The sequence below is a fragment of the Bombus terrestris genome, chromosome 2 (genome assembly GCF_910591885.1).
Source record: "Bombus terrestris chromosome 2, iyBomTerr1.2, whole genome shotgun sequence".
Lineage (NCBI taxonomy): Eukaryota > Metazoa > Arthropoda > Insecta > Hymenoptera > Apidae > Bombus > Bombus terrestris.
Window position 1 is genome coordinate 7,007,854 of NC_063270.1, and position 24,300 is coordinate 7,032,153.

Consider the following 24,300-nt stretch of genomic DNA (forward strand, 5'->3'; position numbering starts at 1 on the left):
TGGTAAGTAAAGTCGACAGACTCTACACGCATTGTATGTGGTTTGACCGGAAATATGAATTTCTTTACAATTGGAGCGCAACGTGTAACGTAATATCGTAAAATCTTTGTCGTAAAATGTCGAGCAACAGAAATAACATTGTCATCTTGATATTGATATAAATTCTTGAGATAGCTCGGTCAAACATACAGATGTCCAGGCGTCTCAAAATATAGGTATGTATAAGCGAAGAAAACTGCAAACGAGCAGACAAGCAGATAGTAGCAGGCATCGATAGAACGAAGAAGAAGGGGTACAGACTACAGACGACAATTCGAGTGTAGTTTTCGGCGAACAGTGCGCGTTTGTGCCATCCTTTCGACAATCTCGCCACCTACTCTACAGTTTCGTACGCTCGCGATTATATTTACCGCGGTATCTTCATTAAAGAGATGTCGAATTATTCTTACTATTACGTGAAAGTTATCGCCGACGGCACCGATAACTCGAGAACCTACAAATTTTTAAAAGGGTAAGCTTTTTGTAGGACGATATTCCGACGACGTATCATCGGCATATTATGTTCGGTTTCTTTCTTTTCATCATTCGTCTGTCCAAGATTGCCTGTATGATCGCGGACAGCGTGAAAAGTGATAGATCGCGTTACTCGAAATTCCTAAAAGGGAATAAGACGTCAGTGTGGAATGCACGTGGTTCGCACTAATTCGTACGAACAGCATAGATGCTAATTTCTGCAGAAAAGGTGATTTATTCGTAGGAATCCCATCTTGTTTAAACCACCAGAGGACACATGGTCCACATATGGTCGCTACAATCTTTTGTCACGGTTGCTCCGAGGAGGACTGTCTGGTTCAGGTGATATCCATCATCCAGCGAATGCCGTTTTCAAGGTCCGTGCTTGGTCAGTCGCATACTTTTTAATGATTATCGTTAAAACCGCTAACATTCAAGCCTATTGGTGTAATATCTAAACAGACGATAAGAGAAACTAATAGAACGAGAAACTACAACACCCGGTGATTTATCAACTAATTTCTCTTCTATTCTTCTCTTTTATCCGCCTTCTTAATAACATTTTACGACTGATTTACACGCCTGAAAGACATTCCACCGAGCGAATACACCGCCAGTGAAATAAATTCACTTGGTAAAAGCGAGAATGAAGTCGAGACGTCGCGTCGGCGGACGATGCTCGAATAATGTCAGTAAGGGGAAATCCTTTTTTTTCTCAAGCACCATCTGGAACGCAGCCAAATTTAGCCTTAACCTAAAATGAACCCCCTCGTATACACGATGCCGACTATAACGTGAAACGAAATTTGTATTTTTAGTCTCGTACTGCCAAGGTTGTTCCCCAGTTTTCCTGTTGCCACATTTCAAACCAGCTTCCAACATAAAGCCTCCCTATCTTTCATTTAGTGACTGTTTCTCCTTGCAAAATATCGTTTCCATGTTACTTACGATACTGTTTAGTTGATATTTATTTTGCAGATGTCGTATAAAATAGAAATATTAATTTAAATGCTTGGGATTTCGTTATTCAGGTTTTATTACGTCCGGTATATTAATAATTAATCGATCGTTTCTTGTTTCTTTTGCTCGGCTGAATTTTACAAAAGTATTGCACGTTAGATCTTCGTAATTAAATTTTAGAAAAAGCATCTCAGTAAAGATTACAAGACAACGCGTTATTTTCTTTGGCACGAGCATGTCTTTCAAACTATATCATCGTGTAAGATGTAGCAACAGATTACGCTTATTGCGTTACCTATGTTATATTGCATCTCTTTGATATTTGACGATCTTCCACCCAAGACTCAATTTATCAGAATAATCCCTAAATATACATTATTACTGTGCCTATTTCTCGGTACAATAGTTCCACGAACGATATTATCTGGAAAGACAATTTTTTTTTTAATTTAAACAGACTGGTAAACACTAAAACTTATCATTGTTATACTTGATTCATTCAAGATAAATAGTGGAATTCCATATTTTTACTTTCTACATTTAGATAGATAAATGAGTGAAGAAAAACAATGAAACAGAGAAATTTTAGACGGTATAGCGTTTACATATAACTGCATATGTTTCTATATATGCAATAATTGGGCGTTACGACGCGTCGTGGCGCCGACACCGCGCCGTCGTTCATCGAGCGGGGAGGATGCTTCCGTTCCAGAGATCTATCTCTCAAGAAAAGTCAGTGTTTCTCGAGTATTTCTGCACCGAAGATGTTTCCACGGCATCGTGGCTGAGTTTCTTAACTAAAGTACCAAAATACCTTAACAAAGCTTTTTAACAAGATAAATTCAGTGCGACTTCGTGGGTTTTGTCGTAAAATTTCGGCGTTATCGTTCGACCATATTGTAAATATTGTTGGTAATTAATGGTATAAACGAAATTTAAATATCAGACACGAAGAGTTCTTTTGTGTTTACATCATTTTTACTCCGAAAGATCGCTGAGGAATTGAATTTCGTTGGATAACCGGAATATACGGTGAATGAAAGCTTTTCTGCGTATCGTAGTGATGTTGACATTATAACACTACCGACGTACCGTGAACGATTTGATTTCCTATTGATATTCACTCTATCCGTCAATATACTTTATCTAAACGAACGTCTTACTCAAATTACATATCGACATGTGATACACAAATCAATTGAGAATTGACAACGGCTCTAGTAGAAAATAATTTAATTTTCAATAATGGCGACATAATGATTAAAAAAATATAACATTTATTTTTTACGCCTTGTTTTCAACTATATTTCAGTAGTAAAGTTGTTGATAACCATTAGATATGTTATTCGAAAAATTGGATGATCGTTTTGTTTGGCAATTGAAACGAATGAATCAGAATTGAAAGATCAAAGAATATCGTACATTGTATAGAAGACATTGAAAATTTCTTTTGATTACTCTTTTGATGGATTCTTTTGAGTTGCGAAGTTGATTAAAAAAGCGAGGAACAAAAAGATGCAGAAAAGTAAAAATTACTCAGAATCTTTTGTATTTGAAGTTTCATAATTACTATTAACGTGGATCAATATCTAGGTACTTCAAGGTAGTGATACGTCAGACTAGATTTGGAGGTCGATGCTCGAAAACTGTGTGACGCATCGTTATCGTTAATGCCTATACTTTCACATGACATCCTTTCAGAGCATCATATTTTTTCTTAACATTATAATACGCAAAAATATGATGTCTTATCCATGCTAAAACTGAATCAATCTTTTTACGTTTACTAATATTCAAGTAAAATTAAAAAATAATAAGGTTATGAATAACGAAAATAGTAAGGTACGAATAATTATCTTTAATATCGCAAATAAGCATTTATTATAATTATTTACTTGCCGACTATTATGATTGAAAAAATTCAGATATAAAGTTGTTCGTATCTATCGCATCTATTGAAAAACTTGTACATGATATTGTTAAAATTCCGGTTATCAATGAGATTTTAAATCGGCTATGTTTCAATTTTACCATATGTATTCACTTTCACCTTCACTTCAACTTTGACTTCACTGGTCAACAGCCTCTTTTAAGGAAAATTGATTTTTCAAGCAACAACGACATAAACTACGAAATTTAAAGCAACATTACGCTCCGTTACAATAATCCATAGCGTGAGCCACTTTGGAACTGGAAGACAGGTTAGTTACGCCAGAAGTAACTGAAACGTTACGAAACTGTAATAAAAACACGAGTATATAACAGGTGAATTATATAGATATATTCGCTACAAATTCACGACATATATATGCACGTATACGTAGTTAAAATATTAGTCATTCGTCTTCCACATCTACGTTGTGTGATGTTGTGAACGTTCAACGAAATACTAACAATAAATCCAGAGTTCAGTGATATATGTATATGTGTAAGTTCGAATCGTATAACGTACATTTCACGAAGGTGAATTTACCTATCAATCGATCGGAAAACCATCGAGTTACGTTAAAAAGCATGTACGTTTTCAAGTTTTGTTCAATGAGTTAGGTGTCAGTACGGTCGAAGCACATAAAAACTGGTGCAAGTTGTTATCATTCACAACGTTTCAGAAAGACGTCTTTATCAGTCGACGCTATTTATTCTCACTCTTATCGAATACATCTAAATATTAAAAAGATCTTTTTGTACGACGCGTGACACGTTCCTATTGATTTTACATTTCCGTACAGTTCCGGCACTCTGACAACGACGGATAATTCGGAATCCTGAATAAAGATCTGTCAAATCTTAACAACAGCAGAATGAATCACTTTTCGTATGGATGGAAACCTGAAGTGGTCGAACCAGAATTTGTACAACAAGTAGCGTCGAAAGCGGAAGTGAGTATTAGTATGAAGCTACAATTTTATGGCTGTTAATTACAGGAATAGGTTCGTATTGCACAAAGTCAAAGTAATTGTTAAACGTCTGTTCAACATCGATTACGCAATAAAGTTAATTGGAAATTAGATCGCAAGGATGTATTTAAAGTTTAAAAAATCGCGCTCTATATGTTAATTCGCGACATGTTTCATAGATGGAGTATATGTTATTCTATTAAACCGCATGCGCTAGGGTCCAAAAGTATAGAAATATACCGAACAGAGCCGAATGAAATCGAACATAGACGAGTTATAGCGCCTATTTATACTGGTAGTTTGTGTATATGGACAGTTTGACGAATTGCAATTGCAAAATTATGCCAGGGAACGGAATGTCAACATATCGGATTCGTTTTTTTCGTATGCAATGGCTGATGTTTGCTATTAGAAAAAAATTCCACAGAAGAATCGTCTGCGTTATGGCGCCTTTAGCCGTGTTGCGTGACGAAACCTAGGTAAGGGTAAGAGGAGAATGATCTCAGTCCGTGTCTCCAGACTTGTCAACGTAACGGTTCTGTGTGCGCACTGTGAAAACCCGTGGAATAACAGCTTTGGAATTTCTGTGTGACTTTCATTTATCGCCTAAAGTCTGAATTATTTGGCTCCATATAACGAACACGTGACATAAGCTAGCTACTAGATACTTCAATCAGGGTGTAATCATTGTGGAAAATGAGTTATTATTACGGTGATGGGAACGGAGCTGCGCTCGACGATGTATTCGTTAAGGCGGCGGTCGAAGTTAAACGATTCCTCCCGTCTCTTTTCAACATCAAAGTGGTACGCGTTTCTCTAAAGCGACGACCAACTTTTTATTGTTAGGTTTTTAATCAGTCACTTACAATGCTGTTCCACTACGTTGTTATTATACGTCGTTATCTGAACGACAACGCTTTTAATAGGTCATGTTTCTTTTAACATTTTGAAATACTCTGTATATTTTCGCATCTCATTTAATGGTGGTAGAAGCGATAAACTATTTGCTTGATTTTATATGGAATAATTGTACAAGTAATTATTTTTTTAACTAACACGACTGAAATATTTGTGTCATTTATATGAAATTCTTAATTCAATTTAAATCTAAACAAAGCGTAAATTTTATTGCTATTGCGTCTTATTACATTAAAGGTGAAACTGTAGAAAGATTGATGAATACCCTTCGATTTCGACGATTTTTGGATATGTTGTAAAAATCGATGTTTTGAACAACTCTTCCTTATACGTATAAGACTGGACTCGTTTAGTTTACGAGATATTCGCCAAAAACTACCGGTAACCAATACCAATATATACGTTGCCACAGACGCACGACTATAGACAGAATTCATTGTAACGGTATCGGCAGTTCGTCGCGAATACCCCGAAAACTAAGCGAGTCCAGTCCAAATATGTGTAGGAAAAAGTTGTTCAAAACATCGATTTCTGGAACATATCCAAAAATCATCGAAATCAAAGGGTAGTCAATCTTTCTACAATTTCACCGCACTAAATAATATCCTACACTTATTAACAACAAATGACTACGTTAATCTTATGTTAATAATTATTTGATAATCTTACTTCAGGGAAATATGAAGTAGATCCTAGCTATATAAAAAAAATTATAATAAATAGAATTTTCTACAACAATCATATACATGGTATTAATTTTCCTCAACATCTTTGTTGTATGTGTGTGTATCACGTTACTAATTCTCAGATGCATTCTGCAACTTAAAATTACATTTAATGCGTTTAATTCATTGCTGTGTGTATCTGATGACGCTAACCTTCCAACTAATTTCGTTCACGTTTTATTGCATGTTTGAACATTTCGTCAGGTATTTATTTTTAATTATTATGATAATTAACCGGTTTCAGGTTTTATATGTGACTCCTTACAAATTCTGCATTAAATATGTTACTGCTTTCCTTACATTTACTTCTTCTAAACATACTCTTTACTTATCATTATATAGGCTTTGCCTAATTACTTTCACCCATTAATTTAATTAATCCTAAACTCTTAGCAACCTTCTAACAATGATATTCTGTTCGCATATTTAGATACGTATCATGTACTACGTTACATCTGTGTTAATTAAACCATTTATCCGTATTCTTTCGGTACTGTCTTTGAAAATTAACGGACACATTCCGGCGATGATATAATCTAATTGCTTTAACTACGTCAGTATTTACTTGAACAAATTCACTGCAGAAAAATTAGCGTAATAATAAGATTCACACATGTCATTTGCATTCAGTGCACGCATGATACTTAAGAGCAGTTTAAAACCGGAAGTCGTACTCGAATTAAATAAAGCTACGCGACTGAAGTGTTACGAACATTCCAACATTTATGTGACTTTTTAAGTCTCTAGATTCGTAAACGATTTTTTATCGCTTTTTCCTAAATATTCGTTAACGTAGTTAAACAAGTTAAAGTTTGATTGATGAGAGATAGAGGTAATGAAATATTTTTATATTATGAGAAAGAAGATAGGAAGAAAGCATTGTAGCATTGTTATTTCGATATTATTTCCAGAAAAATTAATTCAAGTGCTGTGAAGAATAGAGTAACAAAGTCAGAGTGATCATTTTAAAAGATGATGACGTTCCGTTCTGACAATTCAATGAACGCGTACGCATTCTTTATCTCTCGTGATGTGTTTGCAAGAAATATGATTAAACAAAATGCTCCTATCATGCGTCATGTGTACACGTTATTACTCAACTTCTCATTCATCGCACGTGCTCTAAGAAAAATACTCTAGATAGGAGAACGTGTTTTGTTAAGTTTATTAACACGAGATCCGAAACAACCTTTTCTTCTATGAATAAATAAAAAGTAAGAATTAATTCTTGTCCGCTTACACGATACTCTCGGCTACATACTGAATCGATATAGTAAATGTTTAAAACGATCAGCATTTTTTTCTACGTAGAAAACCATTTCACTTACAATAAAAATTTGATAACGTTTACCTTTCCAAATAAAAGTAGCTATATGTCGATAAAATTTGATATGTTAATAAAAGTAGCCTTTTGTTGATAAAATTTGCAAAGTAACAAAGCTCTGGTATATCACTGATATCACCTGGTGCTAAATGACTAAGATACTAACGTCTATGACGAGAAGTTGCTTTGTGCGCACTTTTTAAACCGCACCAACCATATCTCGATACGTAATCTGAAATAGCTGTGGTCAAGCTTTCTTCCGTTTGCAATAATGTATTGCCATATATGATAAAATTAATGAGAGGTTTCCAGCCACAGTATACTTCCGTCCGCAATCGAGAGTATACATACACTTCAGTTTGTTTATTATAATAAAAGTATTTATACTTTAAAACAGCTAGGCGCATATTTTCATTCTTCTTCACTTTTAGTCAGAACAAGATAATTCTAGTGAAATTTTGTGTACACAATTGTAATTTCGGTTACGGTATACGATCAGTTTTACTCGTCGATATATCAAAATGGAACGACGAAAGTACACGAATTACAGATACTTAAATTATATAGCGGAAGGTGTAGCTGAGTTGAAACTGTCGCCAAAATTAGAACATGCCAGAAATATCAGTATCGAGAAAAAAAGCACGATTCCTAATATCGCTCAAGGAAAACTTCTATCTTATACAAAATTCTCTGAAAAAGAAAGCTTAAATTCTCGATCGAAATCAACAAAAGAAAAAAACACTTACAAAGACAAACCTCTAAGGACAACCGCAAATTTTATTGGGAAACCCTACTATAACGTAGGCTATCGTAGGAATTGTTTGTTCAAATTATCGTTACGAAGAAAAAAGATTTCGTATGAAAAAGCTTAGGACTGTGTAGAAAGGCATTGTTTTTGTTCCAGTTAGGAGAAAAGGGTTCTGGCTTCAGACCCCGAGCAGCGGTTCAAGATTTTAGCAAACTTAAGCAAGAATGTTTGGCTACGGGGACACTTTTCGAAGATCCCGAATTTCCAGCGGATGATTCATCGTTATATTTCTCGAAAAGGCCAGACAGATATATAGAATGGAAACGACCGATGGTAGATCATTTTTATCTATCTTTATCTCGAATTCCTTATAATTTACGATGTCATGTATCGTGTATCTATATTTCTTAAGCTGTTTTTTTTGTTTGTACCGTAATTACAGAGTTCTAGAACATATTACATAGAAAATATTCATCCGATTTGCTTCGATATTTTCTTTCTTCGGCTGCAATTTTTGAGACTTTAATCGAAGACCAAATATCGTATCGTAGAAATAAAAACCTGTAGGAAGCCGTTGATGATGTATAACGTCGATTGAGCGTCAAAGTACTATTCAAGCTGTTTGCTTGTATCTTTATTTCATATTACGCAATGTACATGGTTTAAAACATTTTCCCATTTCGATGTCACTTGAATTTTAATCTCCAAAGAAATCTGCAAATACAATCTCCGAATAATTGTTGATATTTACATTGGAATATTTGATTACAGGAAATCGCGGACAACCCTCAACTGTTCGTCGAGGGTTTTTCCAGATTCGACGTTCAGCAAGGCGAATTAGGAGATTGTTGGCTGCTGGCAGCAGTCGCAAATCTCACTATGGATGCCAATTTGTTTTTCCAAGTAGTCCCAGAAGACCAGAGTTTCGAAGAAAACTACGCCGGCATATTTCATTTCAGGTATTCCCACGGTTGATTATCATACTGCGTAAATTGAAAACGTTTATTCGGCTAAATCTACATACATATATACGTATTAACGTTAAACAGATTCTGGCAGTACGGTAGATGGGTAGACGTGGTGATTGACGACAGATTACCGACCTACCGCGGCGAATTGGTATACCTGCATTCGGCTGAGATAAACGAATTCTGGAGTGCTCTTTTGGAAAAGGCGTACGCGAAGCTTCATGGCTCGTACGAAGCTTTGAAAGGCGGAACTACGTGTGAGGCCATGGAGGATTTTACGGGTGGTGTAACGGAAATGTATCAGATGGACCAAACCCCTCCAAATCTATTTAGTATTTTACTAAAAGCTTACGAAAGAAACTCGCTAATGGGCTGTTCGATAGAGGTAGACCCGAAGTTTCTGATCTTCTGTGCTCGTTGAATGAGCGTAATCAAGCTAATTATTATTTTAGCCTGATCCAAATATATTGGAAGCCGAGACGCCTCAAGGACTGATCAGAGGCCATGCTTACAGTATTACACGTGTCAAATATGTAGAGATTCAAACGCCAAACCAATTTGGGAAAATACCGCTACTTAGACTTAGAAATCCATGGGGTAACGAGGCAGAATGGAATGGTCCGTGGAGCGATCAGTAAGTTATTCATCAGATTCGAGCTGATTTACCCAGAATATAGAATCTTTTGCTCGATGAAATGTGGTGTGCTAAGTTTTTAAGTATAAAATGTACGATCTTTACTACAATTAGTTTATTTACAATAGATTAAACAGATGTTGGTTAAACAGGAAACGATGATTATTTAACGTGAACTAATCACAATAACATATTATAATCGAGACAACTAGATAGTTATTTTGCAACTCTCGTCACCACGGATCCAACGCTCTCTCTCACGCGGACCACTCTCCCTCGACAACGCAATTCGCACTCCATGACTTCTCGATTTACACTCCCTGACTTCTCTAGTCAGTCAACTAACAGCCTCTGATTTCTCAACTGACACTCTGATTTCTCAACTAACACTAACTGTTAATTCATCTTTCTCCCTTAGCATCCCTTTGTCCTTTGTCTTAGCCACACCACGCACGTGTTCCCCAACCGTTCGTGACCAGGGTCATTGTTGGGCCTGTCGGCATTTAGGCTTTCTGCCGACGTTATTTATAGTTCATCCGATATCTCTTAGACCTCTCGTTCACGATACTACAAAAATGAATGTTTGTTTAATAGATCACCAGAGTGGAGATTCATTCCTGATCATGAGAAGGAAGAGCTAGGCTTGACCTTCGACATGGATGGTGAATTTTGGATGTCATTCCAGGATTTTACGCGATATTTTACGCAACTAGAAATATGTAACTTGAATCCAGACTCGTTGACAGAAGACGATTTAAATGCCGGTAAAAAGAAATGGGAGATGAGCGTGTTCGAAGGAGAATGGGTACGCGGTGTTACGGCAGGAGGATGTAGGAACTTTTTAGGTAAATGTGCCTTTTCGTTAGTATTCGTCATAGTATTCTTGTTATTTTAAAATACTAATAAATGTTATTTTTGATGTGGCTCGCAGAAACCTTCTGGCATAATCCGCAATACCGAATTACTCTCGAGTACCCAGATGAAGATGACGATAAATGTACAGTCATTGTTGCGTTGATGCAGAAAAATAGGCGAGCACAGAGAAGAATGGGTGCAGAATGTCTGACAATTGGATTTGCCATATACCATGTATGTACTTATGTAGAACTGATAATGTTAAAAAAGGATCCACATCCTAGTTTTTTTTAAATATTCGTACAATTTTGTTACGGTTATGGGAGATAATATGCTGATTACAACGATTGCAAATATACAGTTGGAGTATCCCGAACGGTTACCCAAGCCATTGGACATTAATTTCTTCAAGTACAACGCGTCAGTTGCAAGATCGCCAGCATTTATAAATTTACGAGAAGTAACGTGCCGTTTCAAATTACCACCTGGTGTATATTGCATAGTTCCAAGTACGTTTGACCCTAATGAAGAGGGTGAATTTTTGCTGAGAATATTCTCCGAAAATAAGAACAATATGGAGTAAGTAATCTCTTCCTTAAATTAAAAAAGATGGAAGAAGAGAGGGGGAGAGAGAAAGAAGCTAAAATATTGATATTAAAACTATATTCTTTCAGAGAAAATGACGATGAAGTTGGTGTTGGAGAAATTGATGATAGGGTGAGAGAGATAGTGTTTAATATTTGTTTTTTACACAGTCAATGTATCGCACAGTTGATGTACGTGCACAGTCAGCATGATGATTAATTTTGTACAACTCATTAACACGCATTGTAATACAAGTAACGAACTGAAAACCAGTTCATTATTTACATTATGCATTTGCATATTGATAACCCAAATCTAAACTGTTAAGCTTTTATAATGCTTTTAAAGAATATCGAATATGAATTACAGTATAGATCTACCATGTATGTGTTTGGTCCCAACTACCAATGTGTAACCAAATTGATCTAAGAAAATTTACTCGATGATCATGAATCTTAATTAATAATTCATAACAATTCGCATGTTGATGTTGCTTGGCTTCTAGGTCATTAATCCCAAAGGTGATAACGAACACGAAGATGGAGATAAGGTAAGTAAAGCGCACGCTAATATGTTTTTAATTAAATTCACACACTAACAAGATCCAATTACAATTTTTACAACAAATGCAAATGCAACATTTAATATAGTACGTCTAATAATAATTAATAAAATCTCTGTGATATTGGACCTTATGAATTATCTTTATATGTATTATTAAATTTTTATATTTTTATCTTTTCAAGGTTCGAGAAGAACCAGATCCAGACCGTAATGCAGACAAAGTTCGAGAATTTTTCAAAAAGCTCGCTGGTGACGATATGGAAGTGGATTGGATGGAGCTAAAGGAAATTTTAGATTTTGCAATGCGAAAAGGTATAGTTATTTGTACTTAATTTGTTTATATTAGCCGCATATCAAAATAATTCAGTTACAGTAATACCAAAGACCACGTTATAAGTAAATTTGAGAAAAATGTTTCGCATTTATCTTAATTTCACTATACAGGTATTTAAATATAATTGAAATGTGTACATCTTATATAATTGCGGTTAATATTTGTTTATTATATATACTATATAATGTACATGTACAGTATTATATCTACTATATCACGCTACACATGATATAGTATTACACATATTGTATATATTTTTAAGAGAAGATTCTGTTAGAAATAAGTTATTGATTTTATTTAATTGTTACGGCTGTCTGCTTATTATTCAAGAAGAAAGCTTTTATACCTTTACTTTCTTACAATAAGCTTCCGAAATAATGCTTTTTTATTTAATACCGTTTGCTGTTATTGACCATAGTACAATTTACGTAATTACGCTTTTTTGTCATCAATCGTTCATTCGTTTAGAATATTTTATGGAAAGACACGCAAATGGCACAATGCATTCTGTTTTCGTAGCACTTCGATTAATTTGTTTTCACGTGAATCAATTATGTACTGTGTGAACGCTAATGCAACTCAAATTTCATTCGCGTAATTGTGCATGTTTTGTTACTTGCTGTATAATTACTTCATACTATACATAAATACATTTGGGTCCACATGGGAGATAGAAATACCTCGAGTCCATATTATACTGTAATTAATTTACGTTCTGGTTAAAATTGTTTCTTAACGTAACATGATACGACTAATAAACTGTTCGATCAGAACTTTTTAATTGACTTCCAAATTAACATTTGTTACGATTAAAAATATCAAGACAATTTAAAAGTGATAGGAACCTGACAACATTTCTAGATAAAGCTTTTCTTTACATAAGAATCAAATGTGCTGATAATACATACGATTTGTATACGAATTAATGAAAATATCTGTAATAGTATTGAAAATTTGTGATTTTTAACATGAATATTGATCGATCTGACCCGAATGTACATATGTAAAATTTAATGTTAACATGTAGCTGTATGTTACGGGTAGAACTACCACAGTCGGCGCGTCGTAGTGAGGCACATGCCCCTGAAACTGTACAAGGAAATGGTTCGTTTATCGACACTCTCATCTCACTGCTGTGCGGCATTGTTTGTAATAATGAACAGTACAGTAAGATTGTAGGTAAGGCATCGTCTAGTCTAGTACTTACATAGTACATACTTCACACTACAGGTCATACGTATGTAACATAGAAAACAGATATTTTGAAACATTAGGTCTTTTCAGAAGAAAAATGAGTTATTAGAACGCAATCGTAATTCTTCCTTTTAACTTTTTTAACATCTCAATCCTCGATAATAGTACCGCAAATTTTATATTAAGAAGGCATCGTTCATCTTATCCGATTGTTAAATATAATACGTAATTTATAACTAATTGTTTGAAACAAATAACAAACGTATGTGTATAATTGTAGAAGCGAGGCAAAAAAGCTCAAAGAATGTATAATCAAAAAAGTTTGTGCATGTGCCTTTTTCATATAGAACATATACATATAAACCATTAACGATGTTGCTTGAAAATAATTCATCGGACTTCGAATGCAAAATGTCGATAAAAATCTGTAGCTCTACCATATAATCTCATTATAATTATAACCTATTGTTGTCTATTTATATTTTTATATCTGTGATGTTGCCATCTTCAATTATATATCTAACGATAATCCTTTAATATCTTCTACTTTGTAAGGTTTCAGAAGTTTATGTAGTTGACCAAAATGTACAATATAATCAATACATCTAAGTTTAATCGATTATAACGTTCAATATTATAAACATAAATGATTTCTATATTTCAGAAACGAATGATAAAGGGTTCAGCAAGGATGTATGCCGTAGTATGGTGGCCATGTTAGATGTAGATCACTCTGGAAAACTCGGATTTGAAGAATTTCGAACATTATGGAACGACATAAGGAAATGGAGGGTACGCTAATTTATTGCCATCAATTGTTCACAATTTGAAACAAAAATTAGATAAATAGATTAGTGTATGGGAAAGATTATTTTTTTGGTGGATCATCCACTTTCCATTTATTAAAGAAATAGCTGTAATTAAATGAGAACAAAAGACTTTACAAAACATTTGCTTTTCAGGCTGTGTTCAAATTATACGACAAAGACGAATCGGGATATTTAAGTGCGTTTGAATTGAGGCAAGCATTAAATAGCGCAGGCTATCGACTCAATAATCACATTTTAAATATCTTGGTGCATCGTTACGGAACGAAGGATGGTATGATCACCTTCGATGATTACATCATGTGCGCAGTTCGACTCAAGACAATGATAGGTAAACGAATATCGATAAATACAATAGGACATCTATATCATAATACAGAAATTAACGAATATTTCCATTTCTCAGATATTTTCAGAGAACGAGATCCAGACTTAACTAATACGGCGACATTCACAATGGAAGAATGGATAGAGAAAACGTTATACTCGTAATCTAATACGTGTATCAAAATCATTGATAAAGATAAGAGAAGATAAATTTGTTCGTATCTTTTGTCATGCTATGTATGTATTAGGAAATACTTGACGATTCCATCACGTTTTTCATCTTGAGAAATTGTTTTTTCTATACTGCTGTTTTCCAATTTGCTAATTGTACATTGATCAAACATAAAGTAAAAACGCAAGATATTTATTGAAAGAATATTTGTTTAGATATATGTTATTAGTAATGTTCCATAAATCTAAATGTATGGCATTTTATAAAGTTTATATTAGTATCACAATTCCTTTCGAAAAGTGCATAGAAAGGAAGAAAAACATACATAAAATTTTACTATCTATAATAAATAATTTATTCTTTGTATTTTTGTCGATACTATTATACATGTAAAGAGAACGTGCCTTAGTTAATGTATCTAATTGTACCTATAAAATCTAATTACTTAAAATGATAATAATTTATTTTATCGGAAACTAGTCTATATTTTATACATGCTTTATCATCTCCTTCTCGTTCAATTACCGAGTATACGAAAATTATAAGATCCAAAACTCTGTTTATATACTTCACACTAAATAATGTTTAAGAACTCTGTATTTAGTGTAAGAAATATCTTTTTATTTTCTTTCTATCACAATTATTGTAAAAAATTTCTTTGCCATGTATTTTTATGATATATAACAAAATATTTTTACGAAGGATATTGTAAACAATAAAAAGTTTGATAAGATAAATTAAACTTACGTATTGTTGAATTCAACCGTTTGTCTATCTTGTTCCCGTTTATCTATTATACGATCAAGTAAGTCAGACCTGAAATAATTTACAACTTTTCCAATGCATAATGAATTTATAATCATAAAGCAAATTGTTTTCAATGCTATAACGATTGATGCTTTTATCTAGAAATATACCTAGAAAGTGAAAAAATCTGTTTCACCACTTTGTAAAAGATGTATCCGGGAATAAATATTTTAGTTGTCCCCTTAAAAGACACTTCACATATATTCGCAAATTTAAATATAATTCAATTTAATCTAATTAGTGTCAACGATTATTATATAATAGAAAAATAAAACTTTTTTTCACAGTCACTACGCGATCATCTAAATTTTTTCATTATGAATAAAACAAATAGCCTAATGTTATTATCGTGAATACACAACAAAATATAATTATTTCGAAAGGCTCAGCAGTCACTTTTACACTGATTATACTGACTTGGAATATTATTTTCACTATCATGAAGATAGATATAAATCTAATCTCTGCCTGATTACGACTGAGCAGCATAACTTTTAAACCATTTCTTCTTGGCGGCTTACTGACAGTTTGAATAACATATATAAATAAATATAGCTGTGTGTGCGTATAGCACTGTATATATTTAAGTACTATCAGGCATTACGTATATGTATATATTATACATAGAAATTAACTTTAGTATTATACTAGAAATTAGAAAATAGTAATTAAAGTTATAACTGTATTTCTTTCTAGTATAAATTTTAGTATAATTATTTTAGTACAATTATTTTATGTTTACTTACTAACGACTATATGTATTACAATAAATTTTAATTTTGTTATCTATACTGAAGTTTTTAAATTTTAAAGAATTTATAAAATGGAGAACCTTTAGATAAAACAGAAATGTCATTCTTTATAATTAAAATTTATCTTTTATCGCAAAAATAAAATGTAAGATATCCATAAAATTTTTTATTTTTGTCCTGTTTATAGTGACTAACATCAATCAATGCATATGAGCATGTGCATACATATATATTCGTGTATTCAAAACGCTGAAGCAATTTTTCATGTTGATGTTAGCAGATGTTAGTAAGAGATCAGTTTTCGTCTGCCATAAAATAACCTCATTCGCTTTTAAAAAGTAAGAAAGTAAATAATTTTAAAAAGTTTGTAACATAATTCTATAAAACAATATTAGTGTACTAATTTTCATTTTCAATCTATTTCACATAGTTTATTTAATTTTTATGCATTTTGTATTACTTATTATGAATGTAAACATGTCATATATCAAGTATATATTTAAATAAATATAAAGAAATCATATCATTTATAAAAAGAGATTCTTTTTATACGGTATAAGTAAATGTTATTTTCGTATAACATATTTATTAATTATAAACATTTTATATATATAATTTATTTCTATATATAAAACTGAATAATTTCTGATAGTATATAAATTTGCAAACACAAATTATAATATTTTATTGAATACTTTCATTGCTTAGATTAGAAAAATGTTCATTCTCTTCTTTATAACATTTTCGTGTTAATATTCCAATATTGTTAACATAACTTGTAATATAGAGGAAGATCAATAAGTAACAATTAATATATATATTGTTATAATAATCATTACTGTCTTATATGCATAACAATTATAAGTAGCTTTTTCAAATGACATTTTGTACAAACGTGTAATAAAATATATATTTTAGATAACAGGTTTCAACAATGTCAGAAGTTGAAGAAACGGTACCAGAAGCCACAGAAGCAACTGTAGAACAAGATGCTGTATCTGAGGAAGATAAACAATATTTGACTGATTATATAAAAGAAACAGAACAGCGACTAAATGCAAAAGAAGAACTTCGAGCAGCTAATTTAAATCCTAATAGACCACCAGAAACATATTTTAGCAAATTAGATTCAACGCTGAAAAGAAATACTACGTTTGTTAAGAAATTAAAAAATTTTAGTAGCACACAATTAGATACAGTTCTAAAGGATATGACACATTTAAATTTGACAAAATATGTAAGTGAAGTTGCTACTGCTTTGGTGGATGCTAAATTAAAAATGACAGATGTCGCACCTGCTATTAAGGTATGCAGCTTCTTGCATCAAACATACGCAGAATTCTCAACTCATTTTTTTGAGAATTGGCAAAGAATTTTATCTCTAAAGGTTGTAGACAAAATTGCAAATCCAAGCAAACTTAGAGTCGATCTTCGATTTTATGCTGAACTGGTGAATGCAGGGATTTTCACACATAAGCAAGGATTACCTCTGCTTGGTTCTGCATTAACAGTTTTAATTAATATGGATAAAGAAGAACATAACAATGCAAGCATCATATTAAGCTTCTGCAAACATTGTGGTGAAGATTATGCAGGTCTTGTATCTAAAAGAGTAAGAGAAATATCCGAAAAGTTGGGTATAACTATACCTAAAAGCAAATTACTTTCTCCTGATAAACAACAAAATGTGAGATTATTGTTACGAGATTACTACAATTCATTATGTAAACATTTATTAAAAGAACATAAGGATCTTCAAGCTTTTGAGAAACAAAATCGAAAGATTTTACAAACCAGAGGCGAACTGAGCTCAGAAAGAAAAGAAAAACTTGAGAGTCTTCAAGTATCCTATGATCGTTTACTTAATAATGTGCAAAGCTTTTCTGATACTTTAGATGAACCTATGCCAGAACTTCCTGTAAATAGTGAGATGAAAGCAGAAGCAGAAGAATCATTGAAAATGATTAGCGAAGGAGAAGAAAATAGTATTTTAGAAGATATGTGGGGAGATGAAGAAACCAGACGATTTTATGAAGTTTTGCCAGACTTAACAGTATTCCTTCCAGGATCATATTTGAAAGAAGTACCTAAACAAGATGCTCCAATAAGCGAAGAAGCTTTAGATGAGGAAATAACATTTGATGAACTAGAAGAAACTGAAAAAGTAGATGAACCTGAGGCAGAAGTGGAAGAACCACAAGTTTCGAATATAAGTAATAAAATACTTCTAGATGCATTTATAACGCATTTACCAAATTGCGTAAATCGTGAATTAATTGACAATGCGGCAGTACACTTCTTAATGAATCTCAACACGAAACATAACAAGAAAAAGCTAGTGAAAGCATTGTTTGGTGTTTCTAGAATTCGTTTAGATCTACTGCCATTCTATTCACGATTGGCAGCTATTCTTTATCCTGTTATGCCTGATGTTGGCAATGATTTATGTTCAATGTTAAAACATGACTTTAAATATCATGTACGAAAAAAGGATCAAATTAATATAGAATCAAAAGTAAAAGTTGTTAGATACATTGGTGAACTTGTTAAATTTAAACTTTATTCAAAGATAGAAGCATTATATTGCTTGAAAGTTTTGTTACACGACTTTACACATCATCATATTGAAATGGCTTGTAATTTGTTGGAAACATGTGGAAGATACCTATTTTGTTCACCAGACTCACATCAAAGGACAAAGGTATATTTAGAACAAATGATGCGTAAGAAGGCAGTCACTGCATTAGATTCACGTTATGTAACAATAATTGAAAATGCATATTATTATGTAAATCCACCAGAATCTACTGGGGGTGTATCAAAGAAAGACAGACCACCTATTCATGAATTTATAAGGAAATTATTATACCAAGATCTCTCAAAAACAAATACAGATAAAGTTCTCAAATGGATGCGTAAACTAGATTGGGAAGATGAAAGTGTATCATCCTATGCTATTAAATGCCTCACTGCTGCATACAATGTTAAATATTTGAACATTCGATGTGTAGGAAGTTTATTAGCTGGACTTGTTGCACATTACGAAACTATAGGTCCTCACGTAGTAGATGGTGTGTTGGAAGACATAAGACTATGCATGGAAATTAATTTACCAAAATTTAATCAACGACGTATTGCTATGGTTAAATATCTCGGAGAATTGTATAACTATCGTATGGTAGAAAGTGGAGATATTTTCCGAACGTTGTATCTTTTGATTACATTTGGAGTCAGTATGGATCACTCCATACCAAGTATTTTAGATCCACCTGACCACCTTTTTAGAATTCGATTAGTCTGTACATTATTGGAAACTTGTGGACAGTACTTTAGTGGTGGTTCTAGCAAGAAAAAACTCGATTACTTTTTAATATTTTTCCAAAATTATTATTGGTTCAAATATACAGATCCTATTTGGACTCCAGAAAATCCATTTCCAGTGGGCATAGATTATATGTATCGTGATACATTAACAATGTTGAGACCAAAAATGCAATTGTTTCAAAGTTATAAGGAAGCACAATGTGCTGTGGAAGAATTGCGAAATACATTATATCCCACTCTTGGAAATCCTATTGCAGAGGATGGTATTGAACGTACTGATGTAGAACCTGATATGGGTGTAATTGCTGAAGGAGATGAAGATATAGCTGTAACATCTGGAAATGGTAGTGGAGATGCAAAAGGTGTGGCTGATTTGCATTTTGAAGAATCTGAAGATTGTTCTGAAGCACAATCAGAAGAAGATTGGACTGCTGATGCAGAAAGAGATTACACTATGGGTACACAAGAAAATACCCAAGGAGATCAAAGTCTTTCAGAAGGTGGTACTGATGGTGTTATTATGGATGTTACAGAATTAAATGCAGCATTACCGGCTGGCCCTAGAAGAGTAAGTTGTCCTGAAGATGATGACTTCTTGTCTGCTCTTGATAAGATGGTTTCAGATAATATACAAGATAGAATGCGAGATTCAGTGAAACCGCAACAAGTGGATATTTCAGTTCCTTTGCATGTAAAAAGTACTAAAAAAACATACGAGCAACTACAAGAAAGACCTTCTGATAATAGTACAGTCGATTTTGTACTTATGTTAAGGAAAGGTAACAAGCAACAATACAAGAATTTAGCAGTTCCTGTGTCATCAGAATTAGCAATGAATCTTCGAAATAGAGAACAGGAACAGAAAGAAGAGAAAGAACGAGTTAAAAGATTGACACTGAATATTACAGAAAGACAAGAAGAAGAAGATTATCAAGAAACAATTAACCAGAGTACCAGGCCAGTGACAGTAAATTTAAATAGAGAGCGACGACAAAAATATAATCATCCTAAAGGTGCACCAGATGCAGATCTTATATTTGGCCCCAAAAAGATACGGTAGATGTATCTTAATGTTGTTGGAAATCAATACTTGTCGTGTTACAGGAAAACAAGGAATCTAAAATACGAACTATTTGATGTTCATGTTTTTGTGTAGGTTTTACAATAAATTCGTAATACTTTATTTTTTTTTTGAAATACATATCTATATGTTGTTTATATAAATTCTCATTCATGTAGATTTCAGTGTAAAAACATATTTTATATTAAAAATGCAGAAATGTGTCATATATGTCAATATGTATTTTCATATATTCATATGGAAAAAAAACTCTGTTGTATTTGAATAAGGTGTCTTTTCTCTGTTACTTCCACATTATAAATATACAAAATTACCAATAAAAAATCAATTTGGCTAATACTCAACATCAGGATTGTTTATCGTAAAAATTTTAATTGTAGAATTTACATATTGACGTAATATAATAAGTCGTATTAATAAATTATACTTCGATATTTTTAATAATTTAATTAAACTTTTATTAACAATAAAAAAGATACAATACGTTTAGAACTAATCACGATATTATGTTATTCGTCAAAATGGATAAACTTTTATAAATATTAGTATACCTTTCGGATATTTTGAAAAAATGTTATTATATTAAGCTTCATTTTTATTGTATAAATAAATGTAAAAAACCAATAATTTTCTAAAAAACAAATACAAATATGCATACAAATAAGGAATTGAATTTGATATACAATTATTTATTTTTATCTAAAATATTATTACGGTGTACAAAATGAATATAAATAAATGTTAGCTGTTTTTATGTTTGATACTGCTCTCTTATACAGTCTGCCATAATATCACATATCTACCTTGGTATATGATACTGGTAATCATAAATTAATACTAAATTGCATGTTTGCATTATATTATGTCGATACTTTATAGATCTTCTTCTGCATCTTCAAATTGACCTGCTTCTATGTCCATAGCATCATCTACTTCTGTACCATTGTGACTTGACCCTATTTGTTCTAAAGGGATGAGAATAAAGAATCTTGATCTTTATAGAATATTGATTCTTTTTACATTAAAAATTTTACATTAAAATTTTAAATATTACCTGTTGGTAAAATGTAGGGAGCATCACCAGCACCAACATCGTACTGTTCAAAATCATCTTCCTCTGCATCTTCATAAATATCTTCTTCAGCTACAAAGATATGTAAATTTTTATAACATATTTGATTGTTTAATAAAGGATTATTAAAACAGCTTTATTTACCATCAGAAAAACTATCTTGTGGATCAGGATGGAGAGCTTGACATTGGTTCATTGCTTGAAACATTGTCTCCAAATTATTTGTATTGTCAGGGGCAAATCGCATTTCTGTAATAGGTGTATCCGCATCTTCAAATTCATTATCCGAACCACTATCTGAAGCTGGTGGCAATGCTACATCTGTATGAAATATTATATTTAAAAAATAAAAAGACATGAAATCTTAATATATTTAGCAAAAATTACATAGAAAATAAAATCAGATTCTTAATATTAATAATCTGTATATAATTTAATTTTCATATATTACTGAACTTTATTAAAATTTTATTCTTCGTTGAAAGACAATCAATTGCATTCAAAGGGAACTTAATGTACCTGGAAGATCTACTTTTGCATCGACCATAACATATAAACATTGTCTTGGGTGTGCTTGTTCATCTCGTGATATGGCATGTAAAGATATATGAGGGTATTCAAGTGAAAATCCCTGTTGTGTATCATAATTCACCCAAGAAAGTAAGCTACCAACATGAACATCATATTAAAATATGAATATATTATGAAATATAAAATTGCGTCATGTTAGTACTTACCTCTCTGTGATATACAGAGTTCCTTTTCCTACTTCCCTATCATTAATATATACGGTAGTATTTAGTTCTTCATGGCGTATTCCCTCCTGTGGTGCAAGAAAATTGCTAAGCACTACCATCTTTTATCTGCAATATTTACTTGAGATATAGGACCAACAGCGTTTGATCAAATGAACCAATTATTTAAACAAATATACAGACAGGAGGCAAAAATAGATGAAGGATTATGCCGGAATTTATAAAATTATAAATTTCGTTACATTATACACAAATATTTATAAATTAATATAATATAATATACCTATATACATTTCATAACATACAATAACATAAATTTCATAAAAACAAATTCGTTGACATAACTAATTAATTATGTACTTTATTTAGCGTAAAATGCAGTAAACAAAATCGTAATTGCATACTTAAAATAGCAATCTTATTAGTTTTATAATACTTGTCTTTTATACTCAATTTAGCTAATGTATAATCTAAAGATGTATAAATTCATTACCTACTTGTTTTTGCAAGCAAATTATAAATAAGAAGAGAAAATTCTTCACCAAATGAACGAACTTGTAAACTTGACAACGATTTTATAACTTTAATTCTTACACAATACTTCGAGATCACTTTTTACGTTTCGAAATATATACGCGACAAAGTTCACTAAAGCTTTACAATCGGTAAAATCAATCAATATGAAGATTTTTCATTTTTTAATATTTGCAAATATACAACTTTTCCGCACTCTGTTGTGTTTGTATTTTACTCTATTAATGCAGAATACTTTTTTATGATAAACTATACATAGATGTTACACTAGCATACTTGAAAGGGCGGGAAATTTTGTTGCATATTTTTGACATTACAGTAAAAAGATATTAACTGTTTGATAATTTTATGTTATAGATAAGTATATAAATTTTGGGCTCTTTAAAATATGTTTCTCTTTATTTCAATTCTATTTTAAATTACTCAAAGATTCAAGAATTGTGAATAAATTTAGATATTGATAAAAATGCAATAATTTTTTAGATATATAGAAGAACAAGTAGCTTCTCAAGAAAAAAAGTTATATACAGGTAAGAGATACAACTTTGTTGTATTATAGGATAATATTTTATTTTATTAACTGGTACAATATTTATTTTACAATTTCAAAATTATTGTTATCATGATAATGAAGAAACTATATAAGAATATTTTATAAATCTATTTTAATAATAAATATATATGTAAGTACGTTAGACATATGAAATTATTAACAACAGTAAACAATTTTTCAATCATTTTTTTCAATATAATAAGCATATTATAATGCATTGTTGTAATTATATATATAATATATATATATACTTGTTAATTTTGGAAAATTATTATTTATGATTTGTTCGCTGTCATTATTATACATTCTTTATACATGTAAATAACCATCATATTTAATATCCATTATCATACATTTTGCATAAAGTGAAACAAGTTCTTTCTATTTTTTCTATGAAAATAATCCCTATTTACTATTTACATGTTTTTACATCTACCATATAAAATTAATACATCGCTGTGATATTTAACTTTATAATATAATATAAAATATAAATCAAATTAATATTTAATCGAAGCTTCTAAAATTTACAATGCTGATTTTAAACTTGATATGCTTCTTTTATATACAGAAAAATAAAACATTCAGTAACGTAAAAAAATTTATAATATCGCAGTTTACGAAAGAATGTTAAATTAAAATGATATTCTATGGATGTAGCTTAATCAGGTTATTTTAGGTAAACTTTTGAAAAATAAAGTGAATGATCATTACATAAAAATAATGTTAGTATAAACATATAATATAATATATAAAATTATTTTAATATAATTGGGAAATAAAAAATAAATAAATGGTAATAATTGATTTTATTTTTAAGATATCGGTTAAAATGTTAGTATTCTAATTGTGCAAAATGATATAAATACAACCAGCT

At 31.7% G+C, this 24,300-nt stretch overlaps 3 protein-coding genes and 2 long non-coding RNA genes across 21 annotated transcripts; 2 read left to right on the forward strand and 3 right to left on the reverse strand.

Annotated features, from left to right (window-relative positions):
• Positions 1-365: 365 nt before the first annotated feature.
• LOC100646495 (calpain-A) lies at positions 366-15,287 on the forward strand. 15 transcript variants are annotated; one of them, XM_048414322.1, is made up of 17 exons: positions 2,156-2,395; positions 3,557-3,674; positions 4,203-4,352; positions 8,242-8,418; positions 8,857-9,044; positions 9,135-9,438; positions 9,506-9,687; positions 10,282-10,532; positions 10,619-10,776; positions 10,904-11,121; positions 11,217-11,259; positions 11,633-11,677; positions 11,874-12,003; positions 13,070-13,204; positions 13,884-14,011; positions 14,182-14,377; positions 14,453-15,287. In XM_048414322.1, exons 3-17 carry the CDS (start codon positions 4,275-4,277, stop codon positions 14,536-14,538), a joined length of 2,319 nt encoding a protein of 772 aa, XP_048270279.1. In that variant the 5' UTR covers positions 2,156-2,395; positions 3,557-3,674; positions 4,203-4,274; the 3' UTR covers positions 14,539-15,287. The 15 variants fall into 15 exon arrangements, with proteins under 15 accessions (XP_048270276.1, XP_048270279.1, XP_012171413.1 ...); XM_012316023.3 differs by having other exon boundaries at positions 3,586-3,674; XM_048414323.1 differs by having other exon boundaries at positions 2,156-2,385.
• LOC110120211 lies at positions 3,312-4,209 on the reverse strand. Its single transcript, XR_002308860.2, has 2 exons — positions 3,947-4,209; positions 3,312-3,710 (listed from the first exon to the last, which is right to left on the reverse strand). It is a non-coding gene; the product is annotated as an uncharacterized LOC110120211 (long non-coding RNA).
• Positions 14,927-15,864, reverse strand: LOC105666447. The gene is made up of 2 exons (XR_001099293.3): positions 15,463-15,864; positions 14,927-15,361 (listed from the first exon to the last, which is right to left on the reverse strand). It is a non-coding gene; the product is annotated as an uncharacterized LOC105666447 (long non-coding RNA).
• A 259-nt stretch (positions 15,865-16,123) lies between these two features.
• Positions 16,124-21,654, forward strand: LOC100647091 (regulator of nonsense transcripts 2). Of its 2 annotated transcripts, none has more exons than XM_012316120.3 (2): positions 16,124-16,249; positions 17,023-21,654. In XM_012316120.3, exon 2 carries the CDS (start codon positions 17,039-17,041, stop codon positions 20,486-20,488), a length of 3,450 nt encoding a protein of 1,149 aa, XP_012171510.1. In that variant the 5' UTR covers positions 16,124-16,249; positions 17,023-17,038; the 3' UTR covers positions 20,489-21,654. The 2 variants fall into 2 exon arrangements, with proteins under 2 accessions (XP_012171510.1, XP_003393607.1); XM_003393559.4 differs by lacking the exon at positions 16,124-16,249 and adding an exon at positions 16,282-16,442.
• LOC100647211 (methylosome subunit pICln) lies at positions 21,178-23,118 on the reverse strand. Of its 2 annotated transcripts, none has more exons than XM_003393560.4 (6): positions 22,834-23,118; positions 22,319-22,444; positions 22,101-22,246; positions 21,726-21,902; positions 21,564-21,653; positions 21,178-21,474 (listed from the first exon to the last, which is right to left on the reverse strand). In XM_003393560.4, exons 2-6 carry the CDS (start codon positions 22,435-22,437, stop codon positions 21,383-21,385), a joined length of 624 nt encoding a protein of 207 aa, XP_003393608.1. In that variant the 5' UTR covers positions 22,438-22,444; positions 22,834-23,118; the 3' UTR covers positions 21,178-21,382. The 2 variants fall into 2 exon arrangements, with proteins under 2 accessions (XP_003393608.1, XP_012171519.1); XM_012316129.3 differs by having other exon boundaries at positions 22,830-23,118.
• Between the last annotated feature and the right edge of the window lie 1,182 nt (positions 23,119-24,300).

Bases quoted from the DNA above. Each gene is read 5' to 3' on its own strand.
- LOC100647091 (XM_012316120.3), top strand. From the start codon at position 17,039: ATGTCAGAAGTTGAAGAAACGGTACCAGAAGCCACAGAAGCAACTGTA.
- LOC100646495 (XM_048414317.1), top strand. From the start codon at position 7,859: ATGGAACGACGAAAGTACACGAATTACAGATACTTAAATTATATAGCG. The intron at 9,688-10,281 runs GTAAGTTATTCA...TTTGTTTAATAG, and splicing joins AATGGTCCGTGGAGCGATCA to ATCACCAGAGTGGAGATTCA. The intron at 14,378-14,452 runs GTAAACGAATAT...TCCATTTCTCAG, and splicing joins TCGACTCAAGACAATGATAG to ATATTTTCAGAGAACGAGAT.
- LOC100647211 (XM_003393560.4), bottom strand. From the start codon at position 22,437: ATGGTAGTGCTTAGCAATTTTCTTGCACCACAGGAGGGAATACGCCAT. The intron at 22,247-22,318 runs GTAAGTACTAAC...TCATGTTGGTAG, and splicing joins ACTCTGTATATCACAGAGAG to CTTACTTTCTTGGGTGAATT. The intron at 21,654-21,725 runs GTAAATAAAGCT...ATATCTTTGTAG, and splicing joins ACAAGATAGTTTTTCTGATG to CTGAAGAAGATATTTATGAA.